The 19,751-nt window shown below is 44.6% G+C and overlaps 2 protein-coding genes across 2 annotated transcripts in view; one reads left to right on the forward strand and one right to left on the reverse strand.

The window, feature by feature from the left end:
* The window catches only part of LOC105901508 (beta/gamma crystallin domain-containing protein 1-like), a 28,367-nt gene extending 24,540 nt beyond the window's left edge, over positions 1-3,827 (forward strand). The window contains exons 19-22 of the mRNA XM_042709880.1: positions 600-723; positions 971-1,129; positions 1,738-1,900; positions 2,827-3,827. Coding sequence (XP_042565814.1) covers positions 600-723; positions 971-1,129; positions 1,738-1,900; positions 2,827-2,915 — 535 coding nt within the window. The 3' untranslated portion in view covers positions 2,916-3,827. The remainder of the gene's footprint in view (positions 1-599; positions 724-970; positions 1,130-1,737; positions 1,901-2,826) is intronic.
* A 20-nt stretch (positions 3,828-3,847) lies between these two features.
* Positions 3,848-13,544, reverse strand: LOC105901832 (reticulon-4-interacting protein 1 homolog, mitochondrial-like). Its single transcript, XM_012829333.2, has 9 exons — positions 12,858-13,544; positions 12,395-12,546; positions 11,753-11,821; positions 8,803-8,927; positions 8,559-8,607; positions 8,265-8,401; positions 7,814-7,997; positions 7,217-7,309; positions 3,848-5,240 (listed from the first exon to the last, which is right to left on the reverse strand). The coding sequence occupies exons 1-9, from the start codon at positions 13,141-13,143 to the stop codon at positions 4,434-4,436; spliced, it is 1,902 nt and encodes a 633-aa protein (XP_012684787.2). The 5' UTR covers positions 13,144-13,544; the 3' UTR covers positions 3,848-4,433.
* Between the last annotated feature and the right edge of the window lie 6,207 nt (positions 13,545-19,751).

The following is a 19,751-nucleotide window of genomic DNA, read 5'->3' on the forward strand; positions in this document are numbered from 1 at the left end:
TGCCACAGACACACACCACACACACACACACACACACACACACCACACACCACACACACACATACACACAGACTTGTGGTGTAGTTGATGGGGACCTGTGGTGAGTTCTCATATCTGCTGCAAATCTCACACACCTTTGCCATCTTTCCCCTTCACAACAAGCAGTGTGTGTGTGTACATGTGAGGTGTGTATGTATGAGAGAGAGAGAGAGAGAGAGAGAGAGAGAGAGAGAGAGAGAGAGAGTGAGAGCATTAATCTCTCCTAAGTGCGCAAGATGTGATTTTGACTGACAGAGAATTGATGATCCTGTTAAAGTGTGTGTGTGTGTGAGAGAGAGAGATGTGTTTGTTTTTGTTTTGTCATGTTTATATCAGTTGTGAGTCATTGCCAATTAAAAACAGTTTGTTGGGCTATGTCTTTGATAGACAGTAATCACAAAATACTGTGTGTGTGTGTTTATGTGAGACTGTGTGTGTGTTTATGTGAGGCTGTGGGTGTGTTTGTGTGTGTGTGAGAGAGAGAGAAACACAAAGTAATATCATGGGTGTGTTCTGAATGATGATGGAGTGTGTTAATTAGACCTGTCTTTGATTGAAAGGTGGGTGCTGTATGAGGGGGTGAACTTCCGAGGGGCACAGATTCTGCTCAGGCCTGGGACCGTCTCTGATTTGCCCAAACTCTCTGGCTGGCAGCGAATCGGATCGCTCCGTCCTCTCCTGCAGGTAACACAGCGTGCCTACAGCTGTTGGCCCCAGCTGTCATGATTGGGAATGATTGGGCTGTCAGAAGCAGTGATCAAGCAATCAGACAAGTGTCTTTCAGTGTGTGTGTGTGTGTGTGTGTGTGTGTGTGTGTGTGTGTGTGTGTGTGTGTATCCATGAATGTGTTTGTGTGTGTGCTTGTGCTTACATTTGCCTATATGTGAGTATGATTGTTTGTGTGTGTGTGTGTGTGTGTGTGTGTAAACAGAAGCAGGCGAGCTTCCGCCTGCGGAACCATGAGACGGGTCTCTTCCTGTCAATCACGGGAGCCATGGAGGACATTAAGCTGATGCGTATCCAGGCAACGACAGAGACGGGCGGAGCTGAGCAGGTCTGGGCCTATCAGGACGGCTATTTACAGTGCAAGGTAGAGCAACCATGGCAACAAGGTGTCAAAAGACTGGGTTAGGAGGGAGTTTGCATCCAGATGTGTGTGTGTGTCTCTGTGTGTGTTGTGTGTGTGTGTGTGTGTGTGTGTGTGTGTGTGTGTGTGTGTATGTCTGTCTGTGAAGGAATTGTGTGTGTGTTTGTGTAGTCTTGCACTTTTTGTTACTTAATGGCCAGGACAAAGTCTGCCGGTATGTCAACTTGGCCACAGGGCGACTCTACAATCATGATTCTTACAGTCTGCCTCTCCCCCTGTCTGTGTCTCTGTGTTTTTTGTTTCTTTCATCTGCCACCCCCCCATACACACACACACACAATCACACACACACTCGCATACACACACACACACACAATCACACACACACACACACAATCGCACACACACACACACACACACACAATCACACACACAATTACACACACACACACACAATCGCACACACACACACACACACACACACACACACCCAATCACACACACACACATACGCTCACTTTAACTGGGCACACATGCTATGCCATCTCTCTCACACACACACACACACGCCATTACTACACTCCCATACACACACACACACACACACACAGCTGTTAGAGGACTGCTGTATGGAGCCTGTGGGCAAACTGGTGAGGGCAGGAGCTCGTCTGTATGTGACTTCAGAGAGAGGAAAACCCGACCAGCTGTGGAACGTGACCCCAGACGGCCTGATACGCAGCAACACCAGCCCTGACCTTGTGCTAGAGGTCAAAGGTCAGTAGTGTGTGAATGTGTGTCTGTGTGAGTGAGTGTGTGTGTGTGTGTGTGTGTGTGTGTTATTTGAAGGAGAGCTGAATTTGGTTCAATTCAGTTTAATTGGAATGGATCTTTAGATCCCCATATTCACACAAGCAGTTCCCCCCGCACTTTTACTCTTCCAGTCTTAACACATGTGCTATCACTTTTAACACTAGGGCAGACGTAGTGGGACTAATAGTACTTTCAGTTTACTTCTAGTTTTAGATTATATATTTATCATAGATTTGATATTTATACCATCAATTTAGGTTTTTCCCATGTCCTGATTTGCTTTTACAAGGGTTGAATGTTACCATTTCATGCCGTGCATTTTAAACCTGAAAAGTAGGCAACTGTATTTAAAGACCAGTTTTATTATGGGGCCATCTTACATAAAGCTGGTTGCATTTATATCTCTGCCAGTAACACATCTGATTGGTGCAGGGGAAGGAGGTGTGTGGGCCTGTGAGAGATAGGACGTGAGCTCCCTCTAGTGGTGCATATAGGGGTGGCACCTCTGGTGTGCTGGGGATGAATAGGCTACCTACATGTGGACTGGTGATTAAATGTACGAATGGTTTGTTTGTTTGTTTGACTGGTCTAATCTTTGTGATTTATTGTTTGTATTTGTTGTTTCACACTTTATAGTACATATACCTTGTTACAGTGTAATAATGCTGTTCATTATTTTGTGTTGGCCCAATTAACCAATAAAGCAGGTAGATAGTCAATTACACAACACCAGGATCAGAGTGAAGTGTTATATAAATGCAGTATAAAATTGCCATCATAAACAAATTATCAGCCTGTTTCAAACACTACAGTAACACTACAGATCCATGTCAACAAGGAGCACATCATGTTTCGTTTTTAAAAAATTCCTCTTTCTTTTTCCTGTTCAGGAGGACAGCAGTATGACAAACACCATGTTATTCTCAACACGTTCAACCAGAGCAAACTGAATCAGAGATGGAGTTTGGAGATTTTGTGAGAAGCACAGGGGAAATAAAACTGCCTTTGTGTCTCGGTCTCTGGGGTGCAGCTGCGCAGATGGACATACTAGCAACTGCCCTAAGGATCATAGGGCTCAGTGCTGCAGCTGCACCACAGCGCTCACAGACCCATAGCTGCACTGTGGGTGCCATGAGCTCAGTCAAAGAGCTGCGCCGTGGGACCCACAGTCCCTGTCATGCAGCTGCACCATAAGGCCCACAGCTCAGAGATGCAATGTTGAATAAGCTGACACCACATTAGCATTAAGCACTCACCAACCTTCCATACAAATACCTCAGATTGAAACACATTGTACACATAAGGAAGAAGTGGACCAGATCACTCAGGAAAAAGGACTGTTTTGCGGAGGAGGACGTTGGCGGGATGGAGTTGAACATCTCTTCATGTAGAAGATCTTGTACGGTCACCAGCTTGTGATGGTTCTCTTGCAGATGGACTGGCCTTCTTTATCTAAGCAATAACCAGTACATATTAACAAGCCTTTTTTCATTTACTCTGAGAACTTGACTTATGTGTTTTTCTCCTTACACCGTAGATGGTTAGACTTTTCTGTTAATGTGTGGGCGTGAGGCATTTGTCCCTTCCGTGCAGATGACGCACACACACCTACACACACCTACACACACCTACACACACCACACGGTTGAAGGCGTGGAGGAAATGGTCTTTTCCCACCGTGCATGATGAAGGGCAAAAGGGAGAAACTCCACTTTATGTCTCAACCTCTCTCCTGCCCTAACACACACACACACAACACACACTGTATCATATGGTTTTAAAAGATGATGTTTACTTGGTTCTGTTTTATGAAATAAACGTTTTTTTGCTGCTATCTCTACTTTGGATTCAACCTGTACAGGCAGATGAACACACACACACACACACACACACACAACAGAAAAAGTAGGAGTCTGTATAAGATGACAGTTTATTGCTTAAAGCAAACATGGACAAACACGCTGAGGTGGTCCCTCCTCCCCAGAGGTAAGGATGATGTCAGTAAGGCTGTCTGGTCAGGTCTAAAGCCATGGAGAGCCTTTGAAAAAGATACACTATTTGAGGTAGGCAGAAAGTTTGTCTGTGTGTGTGAGCATATACAACAGACAAACAGAGTGAAAGCAGCCATAGCACACAACAACAAAAAATAAACATTTTAGGGCTGAAGCCAAACAACACTATATGAAGACACACTGTTTGAGAAGAGACAAGAGCTGTGTTTGTATTTGGTGTGTGTGTGTGTGACAGCATGAGCCCCACGCTCAGAGCTATCTCCATCTACGCCCCCTCTCCCCTCCCCTCCCAAAGGCACTTGTATTACACAGCCATGTATGTGTGGTTGGCAACAGACACAAAGGGGACTTGGTGACAGGCAAGAGCGTGTGTAAATACCAGTCACCTGTACAGATGGGAATTCTGAAGGTGTGTGTGTGTGTGTGTGTGTGTATGTCTACTCCTTGAGGTCTTGTTGGGTCTTAAGTTGGTCCAGACCCAACTCTCATTCTCTGTGACTGGCCTGTCTGCTGTCTATGGTCGTCTGTGTACCCTGTGCAGCCCCTGCCTCTACCTGTACCTCTACCTGTGGCTGTGCCTCTAGTTGTGGCTGTGCCTGTGCATCTGCCTCTACCTGTGCATGTGCTTCTGCCTTTACTTGTGCCTCTGCCTCTACCTGTGCTTCTACTTGTGCCTCTGCCTCTACCTGTGCTTCTACTTGTGCCTGTGCCTCTAGTTGTGCCTCTGCCTCTACTTGTGGCTGTGCCTGTGCATCTGTTTGTACCTCTGCCTCTACCTGTGCATGTGCTTCTGCCTCTACTTGTGCCTCTGCCTCTACTTCGGGCTGTACCTCTGCCTGTGCCTGTGCTTGTGCTTCTGCCTGTGCCTGTGGGTGATCTGACACATCTGGAGACACAGATGCAGCCTCCACCTGCCCTTCCTCCACAGCCTCTGCGGCCAAGCCCTCCTTCAGCGCTTGGGGGGGCACAGCCTGCTCTGTGTCGGGTGGTGATGCTGCTGCTGCTGCTGCTGCTGCTGTTGACTCCACCATTGATTCAGCGTGTGTTTTGGTAGTGTGAGCCTCCTCTGCTGCCACGAGTGATGCCGCGTATCCATCGCCGCGTGTGTGCCCGTCAGCGTGCGTCGGGGCGGCTGGGGTGTGCCAGTCACTGGGCGTGTGGGCGGAGGAGGGTTCAGCTTCCTCGGACACAACGGCGATGACGGTTTTGCCTCGTGCTTGCCCCGTCTCCACCTTGTGGAAGGCCTCCGCGACCTGGGAGAAGGGAAAGGTCGTCTCGACAACCGGACGGATCTACGGGAGCAGAGATGGGACAGAAAGGACGGGAGTTAGTGAACAGAGCAGTATGTTTACGCTGAACCCCCACACAGGGTCAGAGATGGTCTAAGCCGCGCACCCCCATAAGAAACTCATAATGGGGGACTCTACTAAAATTTATATTACTGTATTACTGCCTCCCCCTAAAAGTGTCTGGACATCTGAGATCTGTTTACACTTGTGTGTTTGTCTATGTGTGTGAGTGTGTGTTTGCACACGTGTGTGTGTGCGTGTGTCCGTGCGCAAACAAACGGTGGAAAATATTGACTACATTGAAATGGTTCAGGAAAGAGGCGAGACAGGGAGAGTTGGTTGGTGTGTGTGTGTGTGTGTTTATGCGAGAGAGGATGGGGTGGGGAGGGTGAGTATTTAAAAGTGATGAGTTTGGGGAATCCTGCAAGCTCTATGAGTAGCCCTACTCAGGTCCATGACACACACACACACACACACACACACACACACTCCAGGCCTGTCAGCGTCTGTCAGTACTGAATGGGAACTCTGGCATCGTCACAGAAACCAGGGCGGGATGGCATCCGGCCGCACGCACGAGGGTATGAGTAAAGCTAAAGCACAGACAAAGAGAGGATTACACACACACACACACACAGTCACACACAGGCAAACATGCACGCGCGCACACACACACAGGCGCAAACACATACATACACACACAGACACTCACTTACTCATACAATCTCTTGCTGACACACTTAAATGCTTAAGTCACACAATCAAACAAACTAATTCTCCATTATATTCAAATGCACACACACTCTCACAGCGAAACACACAGCATTTGAAGTTCATAATGTACACACACATTCGACCATACCACAAAAACAACACACAACACACACACACACACACACACACACACACACACACATCCATAAGCCTTGTGACAAAGGGAGAGATTATGTGCTTTACTCCATACATAGTAAGCATATCAGAATGTGTTTTTGGGGTACTGTATATTTTTGTGTGAGCGTATCTGAGCATATCTAGAGGAGAAACGAAAAAGTGCACTATAGTACGTAGAGCTCTATATTAAATATAGTAGACATCGGAGAGACCGTGTAAAAACCAGGGGGGGTCAGATGTTTTGGAACCTGTCCTTGAAAAGAAAGCACAACAACAACACAACAAAAAGTGGGACCTGAAACAGAAGAGCAGAATAGACACGACACAGCGCCACAGACCTGGGTGTGCTGGATACACCAGTGTGCGTTATCATGGAACACACAGCAGCCTAGCGCTCGGGCTCACGCTTATCATTTCCACACCAGTGATAGTCCGATCCCAACACCGCCCACTTACCACCACCACCCCCCCTCAAGGCACGGTTTCCCTGCATGCCCTGTTCTACTGGCGTTCTAACCAGCCCTTGGTGAGCTGAGTCAGGGGAGATGTGTTATGGTTCACTTCACAGTCCTTTGCATTCACACCGCTAGACTTTGCATGACAAATTTCCCGGAGGAACCACAGCTGGTTCAGCTGGTGACTCACAATACTCAGATGTCAGGTTTAGTCATGGGGGTCAGTCAGCACAGACAGAAATAAAAAGCAGTGGGCGTGTGTGTCTGTGTATGTATACACGTCCATGTAAATATGTTTGTGTGTGTCTATGTGTGAGTGTGTGTGTGTGTGTGTGTGTGTGTGTAGAATAGAATAGAATAGAATACAAAGCCTTTATTGTAATTATATAGCTTTGCATACAACGGAATTTGAAGCGCTGCTCCTGTTGGTGCCATGAGGGACAACATAGAACAACACAAAAATAAAATACTAAAAAAAAAAGAGTAAGAGTAGAATAAAGTTCTCCTACTGAGGTACTTTGCAAATAAATAGATAGTGTGTCTGTGTATGTACACATGTCCATGTAAATATGTTTGTGTGTGTGTGTGTGTGTGTGTGTGTGTGTGTGTGTGTGTGTGTGTGTGTGTGTGTACCTTTCCTGATGTCACCAATTCACCAATTCGGTCCAGTGCAACCCCATCCGGCACATAAAAGGCCCAGCGGTAAAAAACACCTTTTACCACACTCTGAGAGAAAGAGAGAGTGAGAGAAGAGAGAGAGAGCGTTATAGATTTTGGTCTGAAACTAGTAAGCTACCTACCTAAAAAGCATGCCAACACTACCAACAGCCCAGTTGGTACTTGACTAGTTTGCCCATCGGTATGCTTGAATGATGCACGAGAAGCAGAAACAGCAGCAGGCCACATATGACACAGAAGGCATCCTGAAGCCATTGTGTTCATGTCATGCTCAATGACAGACCTCAAAGCAACATGTGCTTTCAAAAGTTCAATCGGTGTGTGTGTGTGTGTCGGTTTGTTTGTGTGTGTGTGTGTGTGTGTGGGGGGGGGGTTATGTTTATGTCCCTATGTATATATACATGTATATATGTTTATATTTGTGTGTGAGTGTGTGTGTGTGTGTGTTTGTTGTCTGTCTATATGTGTGTGTGTGTATGTATGTGCGTGTGTATGTACGTGCGTGTGTGTGTGTGTGTGTGTGTGTGTGTATGTGCGTGTGTGTTTCCTTACCCTAATTGCCTTGTCATGAAGAGTCATTCCTGACTGCAAGACTCCATCCACCAGGCCAAGAGAGTCTGTGTTTCGCAGCAGAGGTGACACCAAGGTGACGAACTTTGACCCTGCCCAAGGCTTCAGCAGGTCCATAGCCCAACTCTCTGTGTCTCCGCCCACATTATCCAGAATCAGATCAAAACTGTGACACACACAGACACACACACACACACACACACGAACAAACTCACAGTTTTAAACACAAGCACACACACACCTGAATCACTTTACAGTATTCACAGAAACTGATCTCCTGGGGGGAGCTTCTTACCTAAAATGACCCTCATAGAGAAATGTCACTCATAGAGGAAGACAGGAAACACACACACACACACACACACACACACACACACGTCTGGAAAACACAGACACTGCTATAATGAAACAAAACACACACACACACACACACTTTTGACGTGTCTTTAGTTGAGAGGCTGCATCTGCATCTGTGCAGTTGATGACATCATCAGCTCCGAGCTCCTTCACCAGGCCGACACCATCCTTGAAGCAGGTAGCCGTCACATGACCACCCCAGGCCTTCAGCAGCTTTCAGTCAAAAACAAGCCAGCAAATAAACAAACAAACAAACAAACAAACACACACATAACAACAAACAAACAAATACATAAGTATATTAATAAATACTGGTGTGTGGGAGAATGTGTATAAGTGTGTGTGTGTGTGTGTGGGTGTGTGTACTCACCTGTACAGAAAAAGTACCTATTCCACCTGATGCTCCATGAACCAAGACCCTAACAAGCAAGAATGACATAATCCATCAGGTGCTTTACTTTCATTGTGTACTTAAATACAGACACCACTGCACACATGTTCACACACAAGGATTGCTACATATACCACAGAGTGTGCAACACACACACACACACACACACACACACACACACACACACACACACACACACGCACACACACACACACATACACACCTTTTCCTTGAGCAGTTCTCACTGTGTAGGCCCCCTGTGGTAACTAGAGCTGACCAGGCTGTAGCTGCCACGTACGGGATCGAGGCAGCTTCAACATGACTCAGCCATTTAGGCTTCAGAGAGACCTGGAAAACACACAGACACAGACACACACACACACACACACACACACACACACACACACAGACACACACAGACACACGCCACAGCCAGATAGCATTCAAATCCAAACAAATTAGAGGGTCTGATTACCATCACTTTCTCCAAAAATGGCTAATGGTCCTTTCAGAAACACACACACACACACACACTAGATTACACAAACCCATTGAGACACACACATGTACACACACATTCTAACATTGTTTCGCACAGACCCAGGCACAAGGAAGCATACGTAGGCTTGCACTAGGGATGCAACGGTACAGTGGGCCCATGGTTCAGCATGTTTCACAGTTTTTGGGCCACTGTAATGGTACGGTTTATATTTAGGAAAAAAATCTAAATCACCCTTTAAACAATAAACTATTTATTTAGCCTCTACACAAAGATAACTATATTCAGAAAAATGGCAGCATGACTGACTAGGCCTGGTTTCTGTCTCTACTCCACTGTTTGTTAGTTTGTCTGTCTGTAAGCAGGGTTACGCAAAAACTACTGGCACTTCCATGAAAGGTGTAGCAAGGGCCAAGGAATAACCCACTTCATTCTGGAGCGGATCCAACTAACGGGCCGAGGAATAACCCACTTCATTCTGGAGCGGATCCAACTAACGGGCCAAGGAATAACCCACTTCATTCTGGACCGGATCCAACTAACGGGCCAAGGAATAACCCACTTCATTCTGGAGCGGATCCAACTCACGGGCCGAGGAATAACCCACTTCATTCTGGAGCGGATCCAACTCACGGGCCGAGGAATAACCCACTTCATTCTGGAGCGGATCCAACTCACGGGGCGAGGAATAACCCACTTCATTCTGGAGCGGATCCAACTAACGGGCCAAGGAATAACCCACTTCATTCTGGAGCGGATCCAACTCACGGGCCAAGGAATAACCCACTTCATTCTGGAGCGGATCCAACTCACGGGGCGGCTCCACAAGTTTATTTTCACTTTCGCTAACATTCCAAGATGTGGCATTTGGCCTTGGTGGAGCTGTGTCAAGTGGACTCTCCGTGCTCCACCTGGGATAGGGGCTGAGTGATGGCGACATGAATGAGGCGTCAGGGCAGAACTGTTTCCCCTCGAGTAGCCAACAGTGGCAAAGCAATACCAACACACACGCACGCACGCACGCACGCACGCACGCACGCACGCACGCACGCACGCACGCATAAAATAATTCATTTTCCCCTCTCTTTCCAGCCCCTATTTGCATACAGAGTACTGATAAGCTCCAGGGAAATTGGAACAGGCTCCAGATATGTTCTGTGGATCTGAGGTTACATCATGTGTGTAGTCAGCAGCGCAGTAAACACATTTTGAAAATTTTAGGAAATTGACGGGCGTACTGTAATACAGCGGGTCACATGTGTGTATTGAACACTAAAGGGTGTACCGAACGGTTCGACAATATACCGTTTAACGATGCATCCCAAGACTGCACACACTAACTGAATTAATAGCTCTGTTGCTTGAGTAAGTTAAGTGTTAAACTTGTTATCCTGGGATGGACATACAGTGCTGCTTGAAAGTATGTGAACCCCTTGAGCAGTTTAGAGTTTTCTGTTATCAATTGCATGTACTTGTTTAGAGGGAATTGTGTGTAGCCAAACAACTACATTAAACATGGAATTAGTGTATGTGAGGAGGGACCTTGTTTTGTAGGATGCTACATCTACAAACAGTGTATACACACTTAATAAATGCCAAGTTCAAAATGTAAGACGTAAAATGTAAGACGTTCTCTCCAGACAATCACCCCCCTCTCTCTGCAGGTTCTGTATTCATTGCCCCCATTGTCATCTGCAGTGTCAGTAGTTAGTCTGACAGTCAGACAGTGTGCAGTCCTGGTGTCACGCACAAAAAGTCCACAGGCCTCATCTCCCTCCATGCCAATCAGTTTTTTTTCTACACTTTACCAATGCAGCTGTGGGTTCACTTACTTTTGCACATACACTAATTCCATTTTTCATGTAGTTTTTTGGCTACTCACACAATTCCCTCTAAACAAGTACATGCAATTGATAAACTTAAACCTGACATTTCATTTATGGAAAACTGGTGATGATAAAATAGAAAAATCATGGTAAAACAACAAAAAACTCTAAACTGCTCAAGGGGTTCACATACTTTCAAGCAGCACTGTATACACTCACTGTCCACTTTATTAGGTACACCTTCCTAGTACCGGATTGAACCCCCCTGTTCTTACAAATGCCTTAATTCTTTGTGGCGTATTCAACAAGGCGCTGGAAACATGCCTTTGCCTTTGTGCTTCATTAGATAGATTTCGATTTTGGTCCATATTTGGATTGAAGTTGCTGCTGATTTGTGGACATCTTCATGATGCATATCCCCTGTTCCTACACGTCCCAACTGTGCTCTATTGGATTGAGATCTGGTGACAGTGGAGGCCATTTGATTATAGTGAACTGATGATATGAGCTTTGTGACATGGCGTGTTATGCTGCTGAAGGTAGCCATGGTCAGCAGCAATACTCAACTAGGTTGTGGCATATAAATGATGCTCAATTGATGCTCAAAAGGGGCCCAAAGTGTGCCAATAAATGATCCTCAACACCATATGCAATAAAAATGAATTTGAAGATGATACCAAAACTAGTTGCCTGATCAAAAAGTGGCAAATTGTTGCATAATGTTGCGACAGTTGTATACTTAATGAAGTGGCCGGTGAGTGTAGATGTTTAAATGTGTTTTATTAATTATTTATGTACAGTATGTGGGCCTGTGTGTGTGAGTGTGTGTGTGTGGGTGTGTTACTTACATCACTGCCATTCAGGAGCACACACTCTGCAAGACTGCCTTGTTGCCATGGAGGAATTGATGCCCACACCTGCAACACACAAACACACACACACACACACACACACACACACAGTTGCCTTTTCAACTGCAAGGCTACAATGAAACAAGGCCTCCACTAGGTCTGCTATGTTTATATAATCATGGTGAGTCCAATTTGAATGCATCATTATAAACAATACAGACCATTTGTCCAACCTGACCCTAAGCAAACACATTGGTCAAACAAAGTATCACATAAATGGAAGAGGCTAGCAGACTATGTCCCTTCCTCCTATCATGTTGCTTTAGATTCATTAGTCTCACGCAGTCAGTCTTTCATATCCATCACTTCACTGGGCGGCTACGTCACCCTTTTATTCTTCATTTCACCCAGACCTGTGCTTCCGTTTCAAATTGAGCACACCAATGTGTGTGTGTGTTTACGTAGGTGTGTGCATGTGTGTGTATGCATGTGCATACATATGTGTGTGTGTGTGTGTGTGTGTGTGTGTGTTTGGTGCATGTCTGTATGTGTGCTTGCTTGTGTTTGTGTGCATGTGTACTTGCATGAATGTGTGTGTGTGTGTGTGTGTGTGGTGTGTGTGTGTGTGTGTGTGTGTACCTCGTCTCCTGCTTGTACGTGTGTCACCCCTGACCCACACTCCATGACCACACCGGAGACGTCTCTTCCCAGCACGAGAGGAAACTCTGACCCTTTCTGCAACGTTGTGCGTGGATCCCTCCTCAAGCGCAACACCCCTGCACCATACCCACCTGCAATCACACACACACACACACACACACACACATATATATATACACATGTATACACACACACACATGTATATATATATACACACACACATGTATATATGTGGACACACACATATACACTCACAAATGCACAAAATAAAAACCATCAAGGATTTTGAATTGGAAGGCCTACTTGACCTTTCTTTTGCAGGATCACAACACCTACATCTAAGTCAAATAATCAGCCAATCTATCTCAGTATACATCATTCACCCAACCAAAGTCTCAGTGCAGTACATTCAAAGTGACACAGTAATATGGGGTCTGCTCACCGCGCATTGATACATCAAGTGGATTCAGACTTGCTGCATGAACTTGGACGACGACCTCGTGTGCAAAATTGACACTTGGCGCGGGGTGGTTTTCCGTGAACGCCAGCACATCATTTGTACCATACTGGTTAATGACCCACGCGCGCATAGAAGCCCCGTAGCTGCGTGCGACTGACAGACTAGTGTTTCTCACACAGGGACACACAGCTAACCTACGGAGCGTCTCCGAGGACAACTTGAGTAAGTTTATGTTTTGAGGACGAAGCCAACGTTGACATGACAACATTTTCGAGACTGCGTGGACACAACAACCAACGTTTGATTCAGACTAAGAGAAGTTCACCTCCAGGAGGACAACGGAAACTTTAGCCACCTTATCTTATGGAGGACACTGAAGTAACTTAGGCTACTGACAGATTGGGCTTGCAAGTTGGTACTACTTACCCCACCGCATTTTCTTTTTCGACTAGTTATCAACAAGCAAATATGTGGACTACCCAATATGGCAGACGAGGCTGATTTAATTGTTTTAATACAACTAAGGTAATAAAGCTATTGCACGTTTGTTTCACCCACCGACACAGTCGTAACTTGTTATGTCACATCGACAAACCTCCGACTACATAAGGAATCATAATATACCCTCTGACCTTCCCTCTGTCGACCAATAACAGCGCGTCTCAGTTCAGCCAGCCAATCGGAATTAGGAGCACCAAAATACGAGAACGTCTTAAAGAAGCCCTGCTTCTGGGCCGTCAAGAACATCATGTACTACTTGCTGTCAGCGCACTCAGTTGATTTAATTATTTGATGCGTTGAGGCGTATGTGCTGCGAAATGTACAAATGTTACTGAAAATGTATTGTGTAAAATTACTAAATATTCTAGGTGATGGCTTAATGGAAAATGAAAAGGGCGGAAAAAGAAAAGATGGAAAGTAGAGGAAAAGAGAGAGAGAGAGTGTGTGTGACCATGTGACCATGTGACCATGTAGCCTACATGGTGCAGGAAGGGGTATGTCGTGAAACTTTCAAATGAGAACTTATGTTTTATGTTATATGAAACCTATTAGTCATCTCACACATCCCTAGTGTGTGTGTGTGTGTGTGTGTGTGTGTGTGTGTGTGTACGTCCAAACGAATGAAGATGTGTGAAATTTTATTCAGAAAGACCCTTTCCACAAATTCAACTACAAGGGCATACAACCGCAATCCTCCATCCCTAGTCCCAGTATGTATGAGGCCCAGAGACATCTGTCTGTGTGTGTGTGTGTATGTGTGTGTGCCTGTATTTCAGTGTGTGTGTGTGTGTGTGTGTGTGTGTATGCCCTCGTTTTCACAGTTTTTCTCTGTCCCGCTTTTGGTTCCTTCTCTCTCCCAGTAGGCACTTTTAGATAGCAGCTCTTTTAACTGATCTTATTTTCAGCTCCCTGTACTTGAAGAGGACCCACGCAGGCCCACTTGCTACTCCTGCTGCCTCCTCTTCATCTCTTCCCCTTTTGAGACAGGAAATCAAATCACACAGCACCACCCACAACTCCTACTTCCTTTAAAAGTGAGCACTTCTTAGTAATCCCCCCTTCATACATACACACACACACACACTCAGGGATACATATGAAATTGTGTAACAGACCAATGACTGTAAAAATCATGGACACTGTAAACTCACTTTGAAGGTGAAGCAAACGGTAGCTCTAATTTTGATGAATGTTGATTTGAAACCATGCTTTTTACATTCATCGTCACAGATACTGTGACCTGATCAATAGATGCAGTACCAGTGACGGCCTTATGGGGGTGCTCTACTCAATGTCCTGTGAGGATATAATGTTAATGTTACTAAAGATACTTTTCTATGTGAAATAGGATGGCATGATTTTAAAGAATATGGCATAATATGAATAATATGGCAAACACACATTCAATATAGAAGTGAAGCCACACTGAAGCCTTGTGTGGGATGTATTGAGTGAGGATTGCCACTGAAATAATTGCTCTGCGCACTAAATGACCTAACCTTATCTTACTGCAGCTGGTGGACAGTGTGCTGTGTGTGTGGTGTCTACCTCATTTACAATGTTGTGTCATATGTTGAGAAGCCTATGCTTTTTCAATGCTTAGTCATGGAACAACTTGGAACGAGCAATGCCAGTAATTTACAAGATGATGACCATCTCTCTCTCTCTCTCGCTCTCTCTCTCTCTCTCTCTCTCTCTCTCTGTCTCTCACACACACACACACACACAGACACACACACACACAAAACTCAAAACACAAGTGCAAGTGACCTGTTGTGGGCCTACTCATGTGATCCAGAGAGGCTGATGATGATTGACGACTGAGCAAACTCACAAACTCAATGTGTCAGAGCTCAAGAGCAGTAAGGCATAGCCTGATGCTGTTGATTGGGCCCCAGCAGTGTTATTGTAATGGTGGGGAACTGTGTAGGCTGTTACCCCTAACAATAAGCCTTTAACTAAATACTCCTATGATCTGGGCCTCGACACCATTGCTCCAATGATGGGGCCCCAAAGGTGTTACTGCAGTCATGGACTCCAAAAAATATTACCCCGAGGATGTGGCCACAACCTGTTTTGTGCTTGTAAAAATGTTTTTACATTTTTTTTTTTACCCACAAACATTGCCATGTCGGGTGACCTCAAACCTACTTCTCGGAGCTCTCCAAAACCTCCCACTTTCCTAGTGGGATGTTCTGAGTTCGACAGGTGTTTAGGTGTATTCTCCAACTCAGAGATCAGAACTTTCCCACTTCCCAGTTTCTCATGAACCTCATGTAGCCCTGTAAGACTTGTGCTAGATTGTGAGCAGCCTACATGCTCATGCCTATTCAATGAAAATTGTCACTGAAAGAATTTGTTTGCACAGAGGACAATATTCAATTAAATTCAATTCCATTTTATTTATATAGCAACAAAACAATAAAATGGTCTCAAAGCCCTTTACAGAGCCCAGGGCCTGAACCCTCTTAGAGCAAGCACAATGGCAACAGGGGCAAGGAAAAACCCCCTGCAAATCAGGAAGAAACCATAAGCAGAGCCGCGGTATGCCCTTGTGTGATATGGTATTTGTTGAAAACCTGGATACCTATGTCATTGTTATGTTGCATTGTGTGTCAAAATAAAAAATGTGAATTACAAAGGTCATCTTCAGAATGCTGTGTCACGTTCACTATTCTTCTTCCAATTAAAGAACAACTTTAGCAAACAAGACGCAAACTTCCTCTTCCCCATAGTATTGTGCAGCACCACTCCTATTTCCTATAACAGCTAAATGTGGAACAAGTGGAACTGCTGTATCTACAGTAAGCCAGAGTTACCACCTGCCAGGCTGCCGTGACATTCTCCAGTTCCTCGAGTTACTGGAACATCTTCATTGTAGAGGGAAATGATTGTGACAGTAGACATAATAACTGTAATTCGTGTACTTATGCTCTTTTCTCCAGGTGGGCTGCAGTATCAAGCCCATTATGTGTGCTCAGGTTATGAGTATTACTGGTGCTGTTCTGTACTGGTTTGCTGTTCTTTTGCTATTATTTAGAAAATTGTAGCCTTTGTCTACCTTTTATCCCCCCCCCCCCCCCCCCTCTCTCTCTTGTCCATCATCCACTGTCAGTCAGATCAGTTGCTGTTGAAGCTGGAAATCACAGGAAGTCAGGAATAGATGGTTATTCATTAGATTCATAAGATTTTATCAGTCAACTTCCTCCATACCATTTCTCTCTTTCTCTCTCTTTCTCTCTCTCTCTCTCTTTCTCTCTCTCTCTCATACACACAAACACAGACTCTACACACACAAACAACTACAGCGTGTATGTGTGTGTTTCTGTGTGTGGACAAAGAGAATAAGATAAGGATCATGTTTGTTGGCTGGTTGACCGTGATGTACAATGTAATTTGTTCTAGCAGATATACAACTCACTTTCAGACCTAGGAAGACATATAATCACACACACACACACACACACACACACACACACACACACACACACACACACACACACACACACACAGCTTTTAATTAGCTGTAAAATAAACTGACTAACACAACATCCACAAAGTCATCAGAAGATTCCAGTTTTCATCAGGTATTTTGTTCAGTGTGTTGGTGACATTTGGAAAATACATCAAACACACAAATGCACACACACACACATGCACACACACACACACACACACACAAACACATGCACACAGCAAAAACAGAACAGCAGTAAGTGGAAGTGGAAATTGGGCTTGGCACAGACCAGGCATCAGGTATACCTGTGTGTGTGTGTGTGTGTGTGTGTGTGTGTGTGTGTGTGTGTGTGTGTGTGTGTGTGTGTATTCTCCACCAGTAATTTAGAAGATGATGCTACCTGGACATCACATGGCCATCTCTCTCTCTCTTTCTCTCTCTCTCTCTCACACACACACACATACACTCACACACGCAAAACACACACTAGATCGTTTAGAGTAAGAAAATAGGAATAGCGTCTGTGTGGCTGGTCTCTATGGTGACAGGATTTAATTAATTAATTGTGAATGACCTACAGCAGCCTTCTTAAGCCCGACTTGAGACACACATACACACACACACACACACACGCACATCTCTCATATGGATCCGGCCATGGTCAGGACCATATCTGTCTCTGTAGGTGGTTCTAAGAGAGTTGTGTCCTTGAAGACAAGGGCAGGTTCCTTTTTATTTCTATTTATTGCTTTCGCTATCAACACATTTACACTGGGCTTTCTGATTCAGTGGTTAACTGAACAGACATTGGTAACCAGCACTATATCTGTCGCAAATGTGCAGCAATAAAATATATATATATATATATATTATGAAGGTCTTACTAATTCTCATTCATAGAATTGTATGAAATCTGTATGAAATAACAAGCTCTCAGAATTTGTGCAGTATTGACAAAGCTGTGGTGAGAAATTATCTTTCTTACTGTCATAACAAAAGAGGATCTGAGTAGGGAGAGAAAGAGAATTTTGGATATTGTGTTTGTGTGTACATGTGCAACAACCTGCATACGTAAATGCTTACACACACACACACACACACACTCAGACACCTTGACCAGCCTCGACGGGTTGTTGATTGGTTGGTTTGTTTATTTAATAAGTAGCTCCAGCTTTCTGTGTGTCTCTGTGTGCTTATCTAATACTCTTACTCTGTTCGCCTCACCCCCATCTCTTATTTCACAGACAACAAACAACTATAGATGTGCAGCTCAAGAACAGATTCATCAATTCTTCTCATCTTATTATCTATAATTATCTTCCTAATATCCTCTCATGTTGACTGGATCCTACTTAGTGGCTACCTGGGTTTATCACTTGACTCGTTATGAAACAAAGTGCATTTATTAATTTCAACGGCAGTCACATACAAACACACACACACACACACCCCACAGAGAGAGAGAGAGAGAGAGAGAGAGAGACACACTCACACACACAGTAAAACAAATACTTTTAGTAGTAAACACACACACATACACACTAAAACAAACATTCTTTAAGTAAGGGATAATTGCCACCGAGGTGTCCCGACATACAAAAACGTTAAATGAAGTGGAGGCAAAGAAATTCTTGACGCAAAGCATAACTTGATTTTCTTCTGTTTATACCCCAGTTGCCATACATGTATTTAGGTATGTATAACATTAGCCCACAAAAGAAACATTTGATTTAGTCTAAAGAGTTGAGTTTCCAGGCCAGTGCTTCCTTCTTTAGTCAAAGATAATGAAGGTTGCTTGGTGGAAATTGATTCCATGAATTCATTATTTCTAAGCTTGAATCCCTGCTAATATGAATGTGAGCTGTTTCTAATGCTATGTGGGCTAGCTTGTCAGCTTGCTAGTTCTCCAGACAACGATGTTATTTAACCATGGAATTTATCGAGTTTGTACTATATTTCGAAATGGGAGAATATGTTGATTGTCTGCCCAAACAAGCTCACAAAAATACAGACACACTATGGCAAGCGCTGAATGATGACTGAGCCAATCACAAAAGAGATAGTATCTCGTCAGTATCTCGTCACGTCATTCGGCACGGTTTCGGACATCAATAGAAGTGGGCCCGGCCCGGTTTGGCCCTGCTCAGGAGAGGGTCCAACATGAGTGCAATTTGGTGCCGTTCAACTTGGAATAGAAATTTGCTGGGCACAGTCTGGCTTGGCGCGGCCAAAAGTGCCAATGGAAAAACCCCAAGAGTTTCTCCTATTGAACTGCAGGCCTCTTGTTTCTTTTTATCATTCTCAACTACAAACACACTCACAGACATGTGCTCTATTCAGGGATTGTGTGTGTGTGTGTGTGTGTGTCCTTGTGTCCTCATGTCCCCACTTCATCGTCCTGGAAACACCGACCCCCGCTGCTTAGCAACAAGATCCACACAAATGACAGTCACAGATCCAAAGGAGCTTAAAGCTTTTTGATGGATAATTCATGAAGTGAGATACACACACACACACAAACACACTCTCTCTCTCTTTCTCTCTCTCTCTAACACACACACACATACTCTCTCTCTCTCTCTCTCTCTCACTCACTCACTCACTCACTCACTCACTCACTCACACACACACACACACACACACACACACACACACACACACACACACACACACACACACACACGCACTCACACAGAGATACCTGCGTGTAAGGTAGGTAAGGTAAGTAGTGTTGCATGCATGTCATTAAAACTCACTGTTTCTTCACTAGTTTTAAATCAACTAACCGCCTTCTTAATGTCAAACGGGTATTTTGATGACTTCTAGTCAGGCTTCAATGCTAATCACAGCACTGAAACAGCTTTCATTGAGGTGTTAAATGACATATGCCTTATACAGACAGACAAAACCTCAGTCCT

Source organism: Clupea harengus, chromosome 15 (assembly GCF_900700415.2).
Source record: "Clupea harengus chromosome 15, Ch_v2.0.2, whole genome shotgun sequence".
Lineage (NCBI taxonomy): Eukaryota > Metazoa > Chordata > Actinopteri > Clupeiformes > Clupeidae > Clupea > Clupea harengus.